Source organism: Podarcis cretensis (assembly GCF_951804945.1).
Source record: "Podarcis cretensis genome assembly, chromosome: 12".
NCBI classification, from domain to species: Eukaryota; Metazoa; Chordata; class Lepidosauria; order Squamata; family Lacertidae; genus Podarcis; species Podarcis cretensis.
Genome location: NC_137181.1, coordinates 6,341,846 through 6,362,005, shown reverse-complemented (window position 1 = coordinate 6,362,005; position 20,160 = coordinate 6,341,846). Strand labels below are relative to the sequence as shown.

General features: G+C 45.5%; 1 protein-coding gene across 1 annotated transcript in view; it reads right to left on the bottom strand.

Moving 5' to 3' along the window:
• Positions 1–20,160, bottom strand: part of WNT3A (Wnt family member 3A) — a 96,796-nt gene that overhangs the window by 2,481 nt on the left and 74,155 nt on the right. The window contains exon 3 of the mRNA XM_079947009.1: positions 1,247–1,512. Within this exon, the coding sequence (XP_079803135.1) occupies positions 1,247–1,512 (266 nt within the window). The remainder of the gene's footprint in view (positions 1–1,246; positions 1,513–20,160) is intronic.

Below are 20,160 nucleotides of genomic sequence, written 5' to 3'. Positions count from 1 at the left end.
ACATTTGGAAGAGCATCTGCTTTGCATGCAGAAGATCCCTGGCATCTTCATGGGGAAGACTTGTCTGAAATCATTGAGAGCTGCTGCCAATGTGGACAATACTGTGCTAGAGGACAAGGGGTCTGACTTGTTATAAGGCAGATACCAATATGTTTGACAGTAAAACCTTAGCTAGCTGTAGAGTAGAAGTATAGTGAAAGTGATGAGATTGTAAGTGACTATGCAACTTGCTTGTTTTTTTCCTTCTCTCCTCCTTTGACCATGGAGGAAAAGTTCGTCAGCCAGATGATTGCCCCCTAGCAGCCTTAAGTGGTGCAGTCAAGGAGAAAGCCACTTCTGGGCCTGCCCCAGGAGGTGGGGTTGCGGGCTTCACGCCCACCCCACGTGAGCGGGGGCTGGTTCCAGCACACACGAGAGTAAGGGAATCCCCGTCGGGCCTGCCCCCCAGCCAGCCAATCAGCTGGCTGGCTGGGGGGCGTGGCTTGTCCTATTTAGGGCCGGCGCGGAGGGGGCTCGCCCTCTTTTCGCCGGCTCGCCCTCACGTTTTCCCACCCTCCCTCCCTTTAAGAAGGTTTAGGCTTAGGTAGATCTTTGGAATTGCTATGGACTTCGGTCTGTCGCCGCAAGGGGCATGGTAGGAATTTTTCCCAATTGGCAATTTCTAGCCTTTGGTTTTTCGCCTACCACGTAGCAACTCATCACAACTTCTCGGCATTGGCGGTAGGCATTGGTAAGAAGGGGTTAAGAGGATGTGTGTGTGGGGGGGAGGAACGCCATCACCTCCCCCCAGCGAGCGAAGGGTGGTCCGTTAAAGGACTCCGGGGGGCGTGGCCCTGTCCGAAGCCTATGGAGGTGTGGGCCAAAGGCACGCCCCAGAGCGGTGACCCGGGGGAGCTCCTAGTCGACGTGCCTCGGCAGGAGACTCCCCCGATATAGTGTTAACCCTTCCCCGTGTCTCCAGCAAATGGGCTGGAGCCAGATAGTCGTTAGGACCAATGCCTATGTCAATGCCTCTCATTCCTGAATTCAATAAAGTTGTGGCCTAATTCACCCAATTAACCTTAATTATGGTGTCTCGTGTCTTTATTTACCCTGGTGGGGGCGGGAACTCGCCACGCAACAGGATCAACTGGATTCACTGATTGTGCAATTTGGTGCCTGCTTTTATATCTGAAGCAAGTTGCTAAATTAGCATAGTGTTGTAGTCACCTCCGAGGGAATAGAACAAAACCACGGTTTTCCTTACCGTCCTTCCAGCTTCATTATTGTGTCTGTTCATGGCCGACCGAGCATCTGGCCTGTTCTCTCGTGCATCCGCAAACTCCCGAGACACCATGCTCCCAAACTCCACATCCTCGCTGCAGCCTCCCCATTTCCAACCTTCTCCTGGAGGACCCTTGTGCCGTGTGTCACAGCCACAGATGGTGGCCGATCCTTCCGCACAGGATCTGGTCACTGCAAAAGCCACACCAGCAGAGGCGATAGCATGAACGAAGGCTGACTCTCTGGTGGCTGCGGGGGGAAAAAATGAACATCATGCTCAGTATCCGTTACTCAAGGACAATGGGGTTACTTTCACAAATATAGCTCGGAGACTGGAAGGTTGGAGTAGAAAATTCATCAGCCACATTAATAGAAAATTATTTATTTATATTAATATTATACACAGGAGTTAAATGTACCAGTTAGAAATACTGGAAACCAGAATTATTTCCAGTGTGCTGCTGGTTGCAGCTCTGGATGAATTACTGCTCTGGGCTATTGTCCAATCAAAACCCACACTCAGATGTGGACCCTTAACCTTAACCTCCCCTTTAATATTGGAGGCCATTCATTAAAAACCTATAGCCATCCCAGGTTATAATTGTTTAAGACTCACTGAGCCCTTTTCATGTCTACAGTACAAACTGAATCCAATACCTAACCTGTTTAATAGCTATGACCTCCAATGAATGAATGAATGAATGAATGAATACCTTAACGCAGGGTGGTCCAACATCAGTTTGCATTTACTTAAAGAAAATAAAGTCCTCGGGAAAATTCACCAGCATATTAGTGCTAATTTATCTTTATTATACACATATTTTGTATGGAATTTTGCCTGATTTACACATTTTTGCAAGGAACTTCCCCTAACATAGTGCATTTTCACACATTATATTCACTAATATAAGCATCTTGATATGTGCATTTTTGTAGTTATTGCGTGCCCAGGCTCTGCACTCCTACCTTCCCTGAGTGGTTATGAATGATGGACACAACAACTTAGATTGGATCAAATAATTTCATAGGTTTCCATGAAAATGTAAGCCAAACCAAATTTCTCCCCTACTCCTATCTCTGGAGCAAGCAATCTGGGTTCAGCTTTGACGCAGAGAAGGAGAAGGGGAGAGAGAAAAGGCCTCTGAGACTTGTGAATTGCTTCCTATGCCTGATAAAGGGTTTGGCTCTGTCTGTCTAACCCTCCCCTCCCCACACACCACCATCAATGGCTAATAGGTGGCCTGACCCTCTTTAGCTTTGGTGAGCTTACCTGAGGCGGCCTGGGCCTCAGGGCCAAGAGAAAGGCTGGCCTTGGAGATGAAGATAAACAGGAGGAAAAGCACGCACTTGTAATGGAAATGAGGGGTTATTTAGCTGCCATATAAAAATGTAAGAGCCTCAGCTAAGAGGAGGGAGAGGGCGAACGGCAGGGCTTGTTTTTGTCAGCCAGCCTGGGTGGTTCTTGGTTGCTGCAGAAGAGACAGGCAGCAGGTCGCGACTTGAGAGAGACGAGGCCTTTCTGGAAAGTCAGCTGTCAGTGAACAGAAGTACGGGGAGGAATCCTTACCTAGAGGGAACAGAGAGCATTCCTAACAGAGGAGCGCAAAAGGAAGCGAGAGAAAAGCCAGCCTACACCATTTCACACACCTTGGCAAATTCACAGAGGAAAAGGCTGTCAGTGGTTAGCAGCCACGATCTACCTCTAAGTCAAAGCCAATGTGCTTCCATATGCCAGTTGCGAGGAACTGCAGGTGGGGAGAGCAGCTGTGGCACCCAGTTCCTGCTTTTGAGCTTCTCATTGGGGCATCTGTTTGGCCACTTTGAGAATAGGATGCTGGGCTAGATGGACCTTTGACTTGATCAAGCAAGGCTCTTCTTTAGTTCTCATGAAGGCTCCAAAGGAGCTCCTTCCAAGGCTGTGAGGAAATTGGGGGGGGGGGTGAACTGAACATCTGTGGGGTGCACTTTATGAAGAGGCTTGGCTGTGGCGATGGAGGTTGAGGAGACAGGGAGGCGCCCTGAAAAGTACAGCCATACCTTGGAAGTTCCAAAACGTTTTGGAAGTTCCATACCTTGGAAGTTCCAAAACGTTCAAAAACCAAACCGTGGCTTCTGGTTGGCTGCAGGAAGCTTCCGCGGAAGAGCCGTTGGACGTACGGGTTCCAAAATACCATTTGCAACCCGGAACAACCCCTTCTGGGTTTGCGGCGTTCAGGAGCCAAAACATCTGAGTTCCAGGATGTTTGGGGTCCAAGGTATGACTGTACTGGTAACTTGCATCTTACACTAAGCACCTGGAAAAACTTTCTGACAGAGCTGTTCAACAGTGGAAAGGTCTTTGGAAGGTTGTGGCTTCTCTTTCCTTGGAGGTTTTTAAGTAGAGGTTGGCTGGCCATCTGTCATGGATACTTTAGCTGAGATTCCTGCATTACAGGGGGTTGGCCCTCAGTGTCTCTTCCAACTCTACGATTCTACTTATTTTACTTACATGATTGCAGCTTTGTGCATGTTAGGGGGGGAAATAAATAAAAGGCGTGTGGAGGAAACTTATTCTTCAATTATTCCCTCCCTCACACCCCCACCCCAAGCTATGATGGTGGGCTTACCCAGCTTTGCAAAGGACAAAGGCAGTGTGAGGGCTGTGGCCTTCCCAAAGCCCGGTAAGTGAGGACCTGGGCTTTGGAAAGGAGATGCAAGGTCTCTGACAGGGTCCTAGAGTGCTTCTGTCTCCTCCCCAAAGCCAGGCAACTGCTTACCAGGCTTTGGGAAGGAGGTGGGAAGGCTCTGGGACCATGCCAGAGCCCTTGCACCACCTTCCCAAAGCTGAGTAGGCATCCCTCCACCTGGCACGATGGCGGTTCTGGGAGGTTACTGGCTTTACATGTTTTTGCATTTATGTGTGGACATCCGGAACAGAATCCTCCTGTGAGATGCAAGCTGCCTGTATTACAGACCCAGTAGGTGGGCTAGGAGAAGTTAGGCTTGTGAAACTAGTTTGCTTTGGACTGGTAGCATCAGCACCTGGAATTTCTGGGTTGCTTGCTGTAGCCCCCAAACCCTAGTAGGGTCCACGGCAGATTTGGGGCTTGGCGTGGTGCTTCAAGCAGCAGCGTTTAGGTGCCATTTTAAATTTTGCACAATGCTCCCAATGTGGCAGCACCACTCTGGAGCACTGTGGACAATTCCAGTGTCAGTGTTGCTGATCCCACTGCCTTTGCCAGAGAAACCTGACAAGGCCCACCGACAGAGGAGGAGCCCCACCGGAGTGTACTTAGCACATATCCTTTCAAAAGTGTTTATCTATTCCCCTTTCAAAGCCAGCTATGATAGGGTTGAGGGAACCCTGGGCCTAGAGGTCAAATGCAGCCCCCTGGGCCTCTATTTCCAGCCCTTTGGGCTGTCTGCAAGCAACACCACCAGGACAGGGAACAACCCTTCTTCCCAGATCCCCGTTCCTCACCTGTCCGGCTCCTTGCTCTCCTCGAGTGCTTTTGCCTAGCTGAAAGTGTCCTTGAACTAGGATGATGCCTCTTGCTGGCCTGGATAGAGAGAGGGGTGTACAGTGGTGCCCCGCAAGATGAACGCCTCGCAAGACGGAAAACCCGCTAGACGAAAGGGTTTTCCGTTTTGGAGGTGCTTCGCAAAACGAATTTCTCTATGGGCTTGCTTCGCAAGACGAGAATGTCTTGCGAGTTCCTGCGGGGTTTTTTTCCCTTCCCCCCCCTTTTTCTAAGCCACTAAGCCGCTTAACAGCTGATCCGCTAAGCCGCTAAGCCGCTTAAAAGCTGATCCGCTAAACCGCTTATCATCTGATCCGCTAAGCCGCTAAGCCGCTTAACAGCTGATCCGCTAAGCCGCTTAACAGCTGATCCACTAAGCCGCTTAACAGCTGATCCGCTAAGCCGCTAAGCTGCTTAACAGCTGATCTGCTAAGCCGCTTATTAGCTGATCCGCTAAGCCGCTAAGCCGCTTATCAGCTGATCCGCTAAGCCGCTTAACAGCTGATCCGCTAAGCTGCTTATCAGCTGATCCACTAAACCGCTAAGCCGCTTATCAGCTGATCCGCTAAGCCGCTTATCAGCTGATCCGCTAAGCCGCTTATCAGCTGATCCGCTAAGCCGCTTATCAGCTGATCCGCTAAGCCGCTTATCAACTGATCCGCTAAGCCGCTTATCAGCTGATCCACTAAGCCGCTAAGCTGCTTATCAGCTGATCTGCTAAGCCCCTAAGCCGCTAATAGGGCTAATCCGCTACGCCGCTAATGGGCTTGCTTCGCAAGACGAAAAAACCGCAAGACGAAGAGACTCGCGGAACAGATTCTTTTCGTCTTGCGAGGCACCACTGTATAGGAACCTCTGACTTTCCTGTGGCTGGGATGTAGCTTCTGGATAAAGGTAATAGTCACATCTGTTGCTCCACCCACTTTTGCCTCTGGCCCCACCCATGCAGCTGCTGGAGAGTTGTCCATAAGACAATGTGGCCCTTAGGCTTAAAAAGATTCCCCACCCCTGCTAAAAGCTAATGCTACAGAGAAACCATCCTTGTCACACTATGCAATATCAGTGCACCAAGGCTGACCTTGGTGTGCAATATAATATCCCTTGGATGTATTAGAGATGAGGGGAAAGTTTGATTCTGTTTGCATTTAAAGCTAAACCTTTCTAATTTGCATTTTCCAAAACACCATGAAAATTTGCACTTCTTTGAGTTTTGCAAGGCAGTTTTCTAGTAATGTGTACAAAAATGTGTTACTAGGGTAAAGTGTGCATAAAAATGCATATATTCATGAAGATCACATAGAAAAATGCATTATTTTGGGGAAATTGATTTGCAAAAATGTGTATATTAGGCAAAATTATATTCAAGAAACCCTGTATATTAGGATAAATTTCTACTAAAATGCTGATGAATTTTCATGAGAATTAATAAAGAAATCACAAACTGAACTTAAGACTGGAAAAATAAGAAACCCAGAGAAACAAATATTAGCAGATTCGCCCATTCCTAGAAGTAACTCTCAAAAATATTTTTTTAAAAATTATTTTTAAAAGCAAGTCCTATGGTTTTCACATAATCAGTTTACAAGCAAAATCCACTAAACACACAAACAAAATTCCAGATATAGGACTGTTCATAAAGTATATAATGCCTTTGTTTACTTAAAGCAGCTCTTTTCTGACTCTGAACTGATTGCTACCTGTGTTTGGAACTGCTATTTTAATACTGATTTTATATAATATTTTTTTAAAATTGCATTGTATTCATAAGCCATATCAAGTAGTCTTGTAGGACTGCTGTACAGGATCTGACTAGTGTTCACCTAACCAGCCAATCAGCAATAATCGCATCTCATTTATTTAGGTATCCTGAGGCCTCATTCTTTGCCATTTGTACAGAATTCAAATGATAAAACCACCCAACTATAACCATCATAAACTAAAATGCCATATATAAAGTAGAAAATCCCAACTGTAAGAAAACTACATTACATCATCACTGCTTTGAAGCAAGCTTAAAGAAGATAAAATCAACCAATAGAGAACACTTTCAAAAAATAAGCTGCCTTTTAACTTGTTGGCAAAATTCCACCTGAGAATGAGGCTGGTACTCACCTTGGGAATGCATTTCCCTAAATGCTCATGATTAATTTCCCTGGGCCCCACTCACTGACTCACTACTATACTCTACTCTACTATACTATGCTCCCTTTTCTGTTTTAGAAAACTAGAGGACTGATTGGTGTCCTGTTGCTTCTTTAAGCCCCTTTGTTTAAGCTGTTTATGCATTTGGTTGGGGGGACGCAGGTGGCGCTGTGGGTTAAAGCCTCAGCGCCTAGGGCTTGCCGATCGAAAGGTCGGCGGTTCGAATCCCTGCGGCGGGGTGCGCTCCCGCTGCTCGGTCCCAGCGCTTGCCAACCTAGCAGCTCGAAAGCACCTCCGGGTGCAAGTAGATAAATAGGGACCGCTTACCAGCGGGAAGGTAAACGGCGTTTCCGTGTGCGGCTCTGGCTCGCCAGAGCAGCGATGTCACGCTGGCCACGTGACCCGGAAGTGTCTCCGGACAGCGCTGGCCCCTGGCCTCTTAAGTGAGATGGGCGCACAACCCCAGAGTCTGTCAAGACTGGCCCGTACGGGCAGGGGTACCTTTACCTTTTACCTTTTATGCATTTGGTTGCTTGATTTCAAGTTGGGCAGCCCCCCAAAAGTGCAAAGAGTATGTACAAAATTTGCATTTGCATATATATATATATATATATATACATACACACACACACCGTACACACACACACACACACACACACACACACATATTTCAAACAATTTCTATAACTGAAATAGAAATACAACACATCTTATCCTAGTTGAAAAGACTGTAACCAGGTGACCAGCCTGCCTGCTGCTAACTGTTGATAGGCAACTTCAAGGCCCCTCCTGCCCCCTCTAGCAGTTCATTATCTTTAAACTGGACGTGGACCACACAACTCTTCAAATATATTCAAATGAAGGACTGTCATAACAGCATAAGAGCCAATGGCCTATCCAGTCCAGTATCCTGTCCTCACAGTGGCCAACCAGATTCCGATGGGAAGCCCACAAACAGGAGCCAAGTGCAAAAGGACTTCCCCATTCATTGTGGTTCCCAGCAACTGGTTTTCAAAGGCACACTGCCTCTGACCTTCATGTATTGAAGGTGTCTTGGGTTTGTAATGGTTAGTGCCCATGCCTCCTGTTGACCATGCATTTGTGAAGGGACCATACATGCATATGCTCCCTTCACACAACCAAAATGTGTGTGCAATGGGAAGGTGATGTCTGCAAAATTGCCTTGAAAAGGATATACCAAGAGCTCTGGCCAAAAGTTTCAATACAAGGAATAATTCCTACTCGAGAGTTGAAAAGAAAAACGTGTACATTCTGCTAAGAATAACAGTTTTAAACTAATAGTAAATTTAAACACAACGTATAAGTGCGACAGTTTTAAAATAATAGTAAATTTAAACACAACGTTTAAGTGCAGAAATAATGTAGTTTCAAATATGCAGTGATATAGTATAAAGGTACATAAAATACCAGTACACAACATGTTTTATACAAGTCTCAATGGCAGTCAAAAAGAGTCCATATTATATAAAGTCAGAATAAAGAATCAAATAGGGCCAAAAAGAAGTATCCGGAGTATGAATTAGATGTACGACTCAGTAGTGGTGACCAGGGAGTATGAATTAGATGTACGACTCAGTAGTGGTGACCAGGGAGTATGAATTAGATGTACGACTCAGTAGTGGTGACCAAAATTGCCTTGGCAAGGGTTTGGTGCTAATCAGTACAACCCTACAAACCTCTCACATGAGCTTGCAGTGTGTGAGGGGGTGAACCCCTTTCTGTCTCTCAGACTGCAAACTCTCTCTCTCTCTCTCTTGTACATGCACATCACATGTCTGCATGCTGGGGAGCAAGCAGATCTGGGTTCTGAATATTGTGTTTTCTATTCAAAAGCAAATCTAGTAAGATCTGGACAGTCCATATAATACAGAGTTCCAAGGGCCAGGTAGAGAGGCCTTGGGGGCAACATTTGGCTCGTGAGCCTGAGGTTCCTCACCCCATTCTACAGTTATGCCTTGGGTTTCCCCCCACCTGGTTATGGGCCTGTGGGCCCATGAAAAGCTCCACCTCCCCATCTTGGGTCCTGCATTTATCACCAGGATTGTCACCATAGAAAAGGCACAGCTCTGAGACAAAGAAGAGAAGAGCTTTCTATGTGAGCACCCTCACATAGTAGAACTTTCCAGAGTCCCATGCAATCACTTATAATAGTGATGGGCAACCTGGTTCTCTCCAGATATTCAAACACCACTGCTCATCATTCCTGACCATTATCCGTGTTGTCTGAGGCTGGTGGGAGTTGGAGTCAAACAATGTCTAGAGGTAACATTCCATATCCCTGATCTACAAGAAGTGGGATAGTATGTTATGTGAACATTACATCTACAGGATTTATCTCCTTATTTTAACTTGGTCAACTTCAATGGAAGCCACAAGGTTTATGCCTTTGAAGAAAAACCTTTCTTCACTTTATTCCAGTTGAGTTCACTACCTCAGTTGAGTTCACCCTAAAAAGCAGCTTTGTGTCAATATTTGGTTTCCAACGTTCCCAATATTTTTGCCATAAGCGAAGTCAGCTTCCCAACAGCTTGGATCTTCCTTTTTTTTTTTTTTTTTTTTTTTTGGATGGAAGCAACATATTACTCCCTTCCCGCCTTTGGGCACTCCCTCCCACACATTCCCAGCATTCTCCATAAATTACATACATGCCAAACACTTCCAAGTCTCTTCTAACTCTTTTTTTTGTTTTGTTTTCTGGGATGATCTCCATCTCGGCTTGGTGCCCTGCCAAGGTTTAATAGTTTTGATTACCAAACTATCTGTTCCTGTGTAAGCATAAAAGCCTTTAAAAATACATGTATTCTCTATCTTTGCAATGCCCCAGGAAAAAAAGGTGCCTGGGTGAGGGAATTTCCCATGTACCTTCATGACTTCACAGCCAAAGCAATAGGATGTGTACCAGCAAAATATAGCCTTGGGCCTATGAAGCGGGGGGAAAAATGGGGTGGTGTATTGACAGGTGGCTTTTAGCTGTAATTTTAGCCAGATCCAGGAAGGACTTCTATCAGATAGATAATCAGAGGTAAGGATGAAGGTTTATGATACTACCTCCGCAGTTGGAGGCAGTATGCCCCTGAATACTAATTGCTAGGAGTTGCTGTTGCATTCAAGTTCTACTTGCCTGACTCCTATAGGCATCTGATTGGCCAGTGTGAGGAAAGGGTGCTGGAACTGATGGGCCACGAGTCTGATACAGCAGCCAGACTCTTCTCATGCACCCCTTCCTGGTGTACATTCTGAACCAGGTTTTGAGTCAAGAAGAAAATAAAACCCTGACCCAAGATTCCATGTTTGTTCTCATGAGCTCACACTTCTTCTAAAATGTGCTGCACCTTGTGGTGGTGTGGTTGTTGTTTAGTCGTTTAGTTGTGTCGCCTCTTCGTGACCCCATGGACCAGAGCATGCCAGGCACTCCTGTCTTCCACTGCCTCTTGCAGTTTGGTCAAACTCATGCTGGTAGCTTCAAGAACACTGTCCATCCATCTCGTCTTCTGTCATCCCCTTCTCCTTGTGCCCTCCATCTTTCCCAACATCAGGGTCTTTTCCAGGGAGTCTTCTCTTCTCATGAGGTGGCCAAAGTCTTGGAGCCTCAGCTTCAGGATCTGTCCTTCCAGTGAGCACTCAGGGCTGATTTCCTTCAGAATGGAGAGGTTTGATCTTCTTGCAGTCCATGGGACTCTCAAAGGTCTCCTCCAGCACCAGAATTCAAAAGCATCCATTCTTCAGCGATCAGCCTTCTTTATGGTCCAGCTCTCAGTTCCATACATCACTACTGGGAAAACCATAGCTTTAACTATATGGACCTTTGTTGGCAAGGTGATGTCTCTGCTTTTTAAGATGCTGTCTAGGTTTGTACCTTTTGGTACTCTGACTCAAAGCAAGAGATGTTCTGCTGTGCACGGGTGACAAATGCCCACTTCAGAGAGCAGTGGTGGGTGATGCCCTTGGGATTTGTAGGGTGAAAGGTAGGGAGATCGACAGTAGGTGGAACCTGAGCCAATGACAGGCAGAGCCACAACCCCCTGACAGCTTGTAGGGAAGAAGGCTGCTAGGGTGGGGGCTGCTTGAGGGCAGACTAAGCGTGGTGGAGCAGCTCTCCACGCATCCTAATGGACCAGCCATCACTGTGAGACTTGTGTAGGATATTATGAAGATTTCTGCGGGTTTCCAAGTTCCACCTCTGATTTAGTGTCAGAGTACTGTCTGCAATTCTTGATAAGGCCTTGTTATGTCTGAAGTCTGAATGCACCAAATTACCCTCAGGAGGCATAATGCTTCCATCAGATAAACAGCCATGCAAATAATTAAGGAAAATTTATTAAGGGAGCAAATCATGCCAGGAATACCACACAGACAATTGACTAAAGATAAGGCATATGGTTGGGTTAAAGAGATACCAGTATAAAACAGGGGTGGGGAACCCGTGATGCTTCAGTTGTAGCTGGGTGACAACTCCCATCATTCCTGACAGTTGGCCATGGTGGTTGAAGGTGGCCATGCTTGCTGGTCAGGGCATGCATCTTCCTGACCATTTGGTTCTCAAGCCCATCCCATTTTTAAAAACCATGCATGATAAAAGATCTGTTCAAGCTAAATAAATAAGAGCATCTTAAAAGGTAAAGGTAAAGGGACCCCTGACCATTAGGTCCAGACTCTGGGGTTGCGGTGCTCATCTAGCTATATTGGCCGAGGGAGCCGGCGTACAGCTTCTGGGTCATGTGGCCAGCATGACTAAGCCGCTTCTGGCGAACCAGAGCAGCACATGGAAACGCCGTTTACCTTCCCGCCAGAGTGGTACCTATTTATCTACTTGCGCTTTGACATGCTTTCAAACTGCTAGGTTGGCAGGAGCAGGGACCGAGCAACGGGAGCTCAACCTGTCGTGGGGATTCGAACCGCCGACCTTCTGATCGGCAAGTCCTAGGCTCTGTGGTTTAACCCACAGCACCACCCGTGTCCCTAAGAGCATCTTAAGCCACCTCATAACAAGTTGCAGCATTGGTCCATTTAGCTCAGTATTGTTCCATTGACTAGGCAGAGGATCAGTGGAGTTTCAGGTAATCCTTCACAGCCTTACGCAGAGATTGAACCTGGGACCTTCTGCATGCAAAGTTTATGCTCTACAGGTGAGCCATAGCATTTTCTGTGTCACGAATTTCCATATGTTTTGCAGGGAGGGGTTATGGGACAGCCAATGAAATTGCCAGGCTTTATGCCCTCGTAGCCCAAGTTAGTAGCCTTGGCAGATCTGAGAGATTGCAGTGGAATGTAAGGAATGCTTTGGTTCACACACTATGCAGGGCCCAAATGGCTTAGGAGTTGTTTTTAAATACTACTTAACATACAGTGGTGTTGTTGTTGCTTAGTTGTTTAGTCGTGTCCGACTCTTCGTGACCCCCTGGACCAGAGCACGCCAGGCACTTCTGTCTTCCACTGCCTCCCGCAGTCTGCTCAAACTCATGCTGGTAGCCTCGAGAATACAATCCAACCATCTTGTCCTCTGTTGTCCCCTTCTCCTTGTGCCCTCCATCTTTCCCAACATTAGGGTCTTTTCAAGTGAGTCTTCTCTTCTCATGAGATGGCCAAAGTATTGGAGCCTCAGCTTCACGATCTGTCCTTCCAGTAAGCACTCAGGGCTGATTTCCTTAAGAATGGATAGGTTTCATCTTCTTGCAGTCCATGGGACTCTCAAGAGTCTCCTCCAGCACCATAATTCAAAAGCATCCATTCTTTGGTGATCAGCCTTCTTTATGGTCCAGCTTTCATTTCCATACATCACTACTGGGAAAACCATAGCTTTTACTATACGGACCTTTGTTGGCAAGGTGATGTCTCTACTTCTCAAGATGCTGTCTAAGTTTGTCATTGCTTTTCTCCCAAGAAGCAGGCGTCTTTTAATTTTGTGGCTGCTGTCCCCATCTGCAGTGATCATGGAGCCCAAGAAAGTAAAATCTCTCACTGCCTCCATTTCTTCACCTTCTATTTGCCAGGAGGTGATGGGACCAGTTGCCATGATCTTTCTTTTTTTGATGTTGAGCTTCAGACCATATTTTGTGCTCTCCTCTTTCACCCTCATTAAAAGGTTCTTTAATTCCTCCTCATAATTCCTTCCTACATACAGTGGTACCTCGGGTTAATAACTTAATTCATTCTGGAGGTCCGTTCTTAACCTGAAACTGTTCTTAACCTGAGGTACCACTTTAGCTAATGGGGCCTTCCCGCTGCTGCCGCGCCGCTACATGATTTCTGTTCTCATCCTGAAGCAAAGTTCTTAACCCAAGGTACTATTTCTGGGTTAACGGAGTCTGTAACGTGAAACGTCTGAAACCTGTAGCGTCTGTAACCTGAGGTACCACTGTATTTACTTATGGCAGTAGAGAATGAAGTTTAATTTATGGGGAAAATATATAATATTAGAAGCCTATAACCAAAATTATTAGTTGGCTCATTCAATATGTGAAGTTCCTTTATTTGTCACCTCTGCCCATGTCCTTAAGCATACTTTCACTACACTTCCTGTTTCTTAATATGGTGGCTCCTCTGCATCCTCTAGCTTCTGGGTTTTTTGCCCTTTAGGTCCCCTAACTCCTGTAACCTCTTAACTTTGGCCTGTCCCAGTGCTGTCTCCCAACCAACCACTATTTTCTTCCCTCACAGAAATCGGACTGCAAACATTCTTTGTTCACTGAGAAGTTAGAATGTTTGTGAATATTCTCTACCATCACACCAGCTCAGCCAATCTGTATAAGAGACTTTACTGATCAAAATCACAATATAATATAAGTAACATTTGGGTCCACTTCCAAAGTCTAAGAGGTAGTTCAACAATGGAACAGGCTACCTTGGGAGGTTAGAGAATATGCTCCCTGGGAGGTGTCAAAAGAAAAATCTGGACAAATAATTGTCAGGGAATACAAAGATAGTTGTGGGGAATGGCATGGGCTTCCTGCAGAACACAATTTCCCACGGGAAAACGTGGTGGGTGGGGTTGGTGAAGTTCAGGAACAGGCTCATCATCATATAGGAAATGTATTTGCTCTAAGGAGCAAGGGTTTCATTTATATATTAATTTGTTTGCTTCCTATTGTTGTGTGTGGCCTGGCTCACTCACTTGAGTCATCAGGATGTGTTTGCTGTGCTAGTGTTTTTCAGTGGCCCCTTTATTCTCAGGGGAGTAGGGAGCTGGTGTGGAGCTAAATATGCAGAAATATGCTGTGCTGAATCATACCAGGGGTCCATCTGGCACAAGGTTGAGGAACCTTTTTCAGCCCAAAGGCTACATTCTCTCCTGGGCAACCATCCAGAGGCAAAAGTGGGTGGAACAATGAATGCAAATGTTACTTTTATATGGTAGACACTTTTCTACACACACCCACACACCCACACACACCCTCCTCCTCCTCCTCCTTCTCCAACCAGGCAAGCAAGAGGCATTATCAGAATTCAAGGGCACATTCCAGAAAGGCAAAAACACAGAAGAAGGGTACAAAGAAGGCTATTGAGGTGCTTAGTCTGGGGAGAGGGGGTGACCTGGAGAGAGATTGAAGGGCCAGCTAGAGATGCCTGAAGGGCCACATACTGCCCCCAGACCTGAGGTTCCCCACTCCTGGCCTAGCACAATGTTTTATTTCCAAAAGTAGCAGCTAGATGGCTTTGGGAAACGCACAAGAAGAGCATGCACAGAAGAGCCTTCAATGTACCCCCTGCCCCTGTATCTGATATTCAGAGACACAGTTCTCCTGTAGTGCAACCATTCCCTGGGCTTGGCCACAAAGCGTAGTGGTTGACCGTGAGCCCATCAGTTTCTTCCCTTTTTGCCTGCCACACAGGGTTGGAATGAAGGCAAAATGAAGGGAGGGGGCATAGTATATAGGAAGGACAGAATATATGGGTAATGAAGGTGGGAGAGAAATTTGGTTTGGTTCACATTTGAAAGTGAACCTATCTGATTTGCCATTCTCTAAACAACATGCATATCAAAAGACTAGCAGATCTCCAAATTTTGTGATACAATCCTCCAACCAAACGTGTACAAAACTGCATATTTTAAGGGGAAGTGTGCATAAAAATACATATATTAAGGAAACTTCCTTGCAAAAATGCACACTAAAATGCTGATGATTTTTTTTAAAAAAATGCAGACTAATGTGGAAATGTGGCTGATTAAATTTAAGACTGGGAAAATGAGAAACCGAGAGGAACCTAAACTGACAGATTTGCCAATCCCTAGTGTCTAATCCTTTTTAAAAGCCGCTTAAGGTAGAAGCCGCCACCACAAGGCCATTTTGAAGCCCAATGATCCTTGTTCTCCCAACCCTTATGATTCTGAGTAGGGCAGCATCCTGTCCCAGGACAATCTGGATATTTCCAGCCCCATGAGTCTTCCTCTGCAGTTCTTCTGGGGTCTGCACAACGACTTTAAAAACAAGGAAAAAAACCCCAACAACCAACCAACCAAAACACCCCCCCCTTCCCCCATCCATTCTACAGAAAATCATTTTCTGTGATCAGCAGACTCTGCTAGACAAAAGGATCGCCCTCAGCCCACCTGAGAACGGAATGTAAGAGCTCCCTCGCCCTTGGCATGATCCCTCTTGACAGCCCAGCTTGGTTGGTATGGCAAGTCGTCCTTATTACCTGCTGGGGTGAATGAATCCCCTTTTGTGATGGAGGTGTCACGGCACGTTAGGCTAACAATGGCCCAAGATATTTTATATGAAGTTCGCCCTTGCACTGATTAGCAAGAACCAACCAAGTCATAGCAACCTAGAACTATGCGTTGGCCGGGCCCTGTCGCCGGCCGCAAGGGAAATCCCTATTCAAGTGGTTTAATAAAACAATCTAAAGGGCGTGTGAATCGTGAAAAGCACTTTCACTTTTTCTCTTTAGCTTAATCTCCTGGTCTCTGGGATATTGTGCTCCTAGCAGACCCCAGCAGGGTGTGGGCTAAGGTCCCCCATCAAGTCCTTTTACGGCCCCTTTTCTCTGCAAGTTAATGATATACTGGTGTGATTGCCTCCCACCGCCAGGAGAAACACGCATTTGATGAAAAGGATGGTCCTACTAACACATCCTAAAAGGCAACAATTTCTCATAGGAAGGTCACAGGTCATAACCTGTGTTTTTTGGGATGTCTACCAGCCCCCCTTTCAAAAGATGACTGAAGATCAGAGTTGTTCCCAAGGACCTGGCTTAAACACACACACCCTTCCTGAAACTCATTTCCGACAATTAATTTCCTTGATCAATTGTTCTGTTCATTTCTGGCTTTCTGGTGGTGTTTTAATTTTTTCCTGGGGTGGACTGAATATTAAAGACCACCAACACCAGCAGCTTTTAGGCAAAATTATTGAGGATAGCAGTCACCAATGACTGTTGGCCCCCATCACTACAAATGGAGCCTCCAGGATCAGAGGCAGTGTACCTCCAATTACTAAATGGTAGAAACAGGCAGCAGAGGATGCTCATCCCATTTCAAGCTCTGTTCAGACTTACATTGGAGACTGGTCTTTGTTCTGACTCACTAGAACTACTCTTATATTTTTATAGTTCAGTCTGAGGTATCCAGGGACGCTATGGAAGAGGGTAGGAAGGATTTGTGTAAAAATAACATTAGATGCATTAGATTTCACACCACTGAGGGATTCCTTGGTCTCTACGTGTTCAGCTTTATTTATTGATGGATTGATTGCTGTTGGTTTATTATGTTTCTTTTCTTTTTCCCATTTCTTTTTGTATTATTTGATTGCGATATGGGAACCACTTTGGGGTCATTTTTTATGAAGAAGAAAAAGAAGAAGAAGAGTTTGGATTTGATATCCCGCTTTATCACTACCCGAAGGAGTCTCGAAGCGGCTAACATTCTCCTTTCCCTTCCTCCCCCACAACAAACACTCTGTGAGGTGAGTGGGGCTGAGAGACTTCAAAGAAGTGTGACTGGCCCAAGGTCACCCAGCAGCTGCATGTGGAGGAGCGGGGAAGCGAACCCGGTTCACCAGATTACGAGTCTACCACTCTTAACCACTACACCACACTGGCTCTTATGGAAGGTAGCCTATATGAATCACCAACAAACAAACAAACAAACAAACAAACAAACAAACAAACAAACAAACAAACGCATATATTGAAAAGAAATATGGAAAAACACCTAACAGTCCAGTTATACTCTGCATGCTTACTCAAAGCCAAGTCCTGCTGAGCTCAGTGGAGTCCAATGGGGGAACATAGGGTTGCCTCTTAAGCTTCCATGTGTATCCCACACCCTCTGATCATTAAGAATTTCTATGGAGTCTCTGAAGAGGGTGTTTCCTTTTTCCTATCCTGTTTACAGCACTCCTTATATATAAAAGCACAACACTCATTTACTTTTCACAAATATCCTGTAGGGAAGGCCCCAATTGCATACAGAAGGTCCCTGTTTAAAACTCTGGCATCCTCAGGTGGGACTGGGAAAGACTTTTGCCTGAGACCCTGAAGAACTGCTGCCACTAAGGGTAGACTACACTGAACTGGAGGGACACGGATGGTGCTGTGGGTTAAACCACAGAGCCTAGGGCTTGCCGATCAGAAGGTTGGCGGTTCGAATCCCTGCGATGGGGTGAGCTCCCATTGTTTGGTCCCAGCTCCTGCCAACCTAGCAGTTCGAAAGCACGTCAAAGTGCAAGTAGATAAATAGGTACCGCTCCAGCGGGAAGGGAAACGGCATTTCCGTGCGCTGCTCTGGTTCGCCAGAAGTGGCTTAGTCATGCTGGCCACATGACCCGGAAGCTGTACGCCGGCTCCCTCGGCCAATAAAGTGAGATGAGCGCCGCAACCCCAGAGTCGGTCACGACTGGAGCTAATGGTCTGGGGTTCCTTTACCTTTTACACTGAACTGGATGGCCCAATGGCTTTACACTGTATAAGGCAGCTTCCTATGTGCCTATCTGATGAAGTAGGTGATTATTTATTATCATTTAGAACAGGGGTGAGGAACTGCAGGCCTGGGGAGGCGGGAAAGTGGGCCTTCAGGATTTTCAGGTGTGTCCTCAGGTCATAAAAGCCCAGGTAAAGGGTTAGAATAGCTGTTAAAGCGGAAAAAATGGTTGTATTAGGATAATACCCAGCATTAGTCATACTCAGAGCAGTCCCATGGCAATCAGTGGACTTAAGTTTATTAAGTTTATTACCCTTTGTGTTCTGCACTCATTGTTCTGAATGTTCTGTTCCCTAATTAGAATTAATGCTTATGTTTCAACAATAGGAATGGTTTCTAAAGTTAGTATAGCTCACCCCTTGCATATTGTGTGGATCTGTCCAAATAAGCATATGTAAAGGGCACCCTGTTGCTCCCCGTAATTCAGTAGCTGGTGGCATTGTGAGGACCAGTGCTTTTTTCTGAGGGTATTTATACCCCTAAACATTTTCTGAATCTAAGTTTGACCTCCTTGAGGGGCATTATTTCAATATCGGTAGGAAAATGATACCTCTAAACATTATTTTTAAAGAAAAAAAGCACTGGTGATGACCATTCATGGAAGGATGCACTCAGTGCAGTAGTAAAGGTAAAGGTAAAGGTACCCCTGCCCGTACGGGCCAGTCTTGACAGACTCTGGGGTTGTGCGCCCATCTCACTTAAGAGGCCAGGGGCCAGCGCTGTCCGGAGACACTTCCGGGTCACGTGGCCAGCGTGACATCGCTGCTCTGGCGAGCCAGAGCCGCACACGGAAACGCCGTTTACCTTCCCGCTGGTAAGCGGTCCCTATTTATCTACTTGCACCCGGAGGTGCTTTCGAACTGCTAGGTTGGCAGGCGCTGGGACTGAGCAGCGGGAGCGCACCCCGCCGCAGGGATTCGAACTGCCGACCTTTCGATCGGCAAGCCCTAGGCGCTGAGGCTTTAACCTTTAACTTTAACAGTGCAGTAGTAGACACAAGCAATTTCTCAAAAACCAATGCAATAAAGTACCATGAATGAGCATAGTTCAGGCACCAAGAAAGCCAGGAGTACCCAAAACAGGCTGGTTAAATAAAATCTGGGACATTGCCCAAATGATCAACTTCATAAATATGTTTAGGGTTAGTGAGGGAAGACAAAGTGATAACACCTTGATTAAAGAATGGAGTTTGTTTCCTATTGGAATGAGAGAATGAAGCATGAATGAAACCCTTATTTGCTATTGAGGAAATAGTATAAATTGAATAATATTAGGAATCATTTCCTTTGTAGTTTTCTTGTTTATCCTGTTAAATTGTATGTTTATATTATTTTTAACTTATTTATATATGTATACATCTTCTATATTTTTATTTGTATTCTGCATCTTCATATTTAAGGAATAAAAAAATCCAGCCATCTACAACTCAAAAGCCGCTTTGAAAAGGAAAGTTTGGCTAAAAACCAGAAGCATTTTTACTAGGCATTGTAGGGGATGATATAAATACAAGTGATTGTAAGCTGTTTTTGTATGCAATGACGGCAGCAAGAATATTATTGGCACAAAAATGGAAGCAAGAAGAATTACCGACGAGAGAAGATTGGAGGATGAAATTGATGGACTATGCAGAATTAGACAAACTAACGGGAAGAATTCGAAACCGGCGGGACCAGAGATTCACAGAAGACTGGCGTAAATTTACGGACTATTTGAAAAGTAGTTGTGATGACCAATTACATTTGTAGGTTTGCAGGAAGTTTTGTAAGGGGAAAATTTCAACTATTGCATTATTGGACAAAAAGGATGGTGTTAGTTATGATAATTAAAGGCAATATGAATTTAAGAAATGCAGAAGAAATTATACAAATGGAAGATCACCAGAGGTGCTGATGGAAGTCCAAAAAGATTGTATAAGAGATGAAATTTTGTGGAATGTATGACAATTTTTATGTTTTAAAATTAATAAAAATTAATTTAAAAAAGAAAAGGAAAAGGAAAGTTTTGCTAACCCTCCTCTTATGGGATTATGCACACTTTTTCCTCTCTGCACATTCCCCAAGTTAATGAAGAAGGAAGTGGAGATTGTGATATTGGTATATGCCCACCCATACCATGAGGCAGGTGTGGATACACCCCCCTCCTCAAATGCTGGGATCGCCTATATTTGTTTTCAAATGGACACACTGTGGAGTAATGCAGACTTAATCTGCAGCAAGCTTTTATTTTTTTGAAAGAAACCAGTTTCTCAAGAATCATAGAACTGTAGAGTTAGAAGGGACCCTGAGGATCATCTAGTCCAATGCAGGAATATGCTGC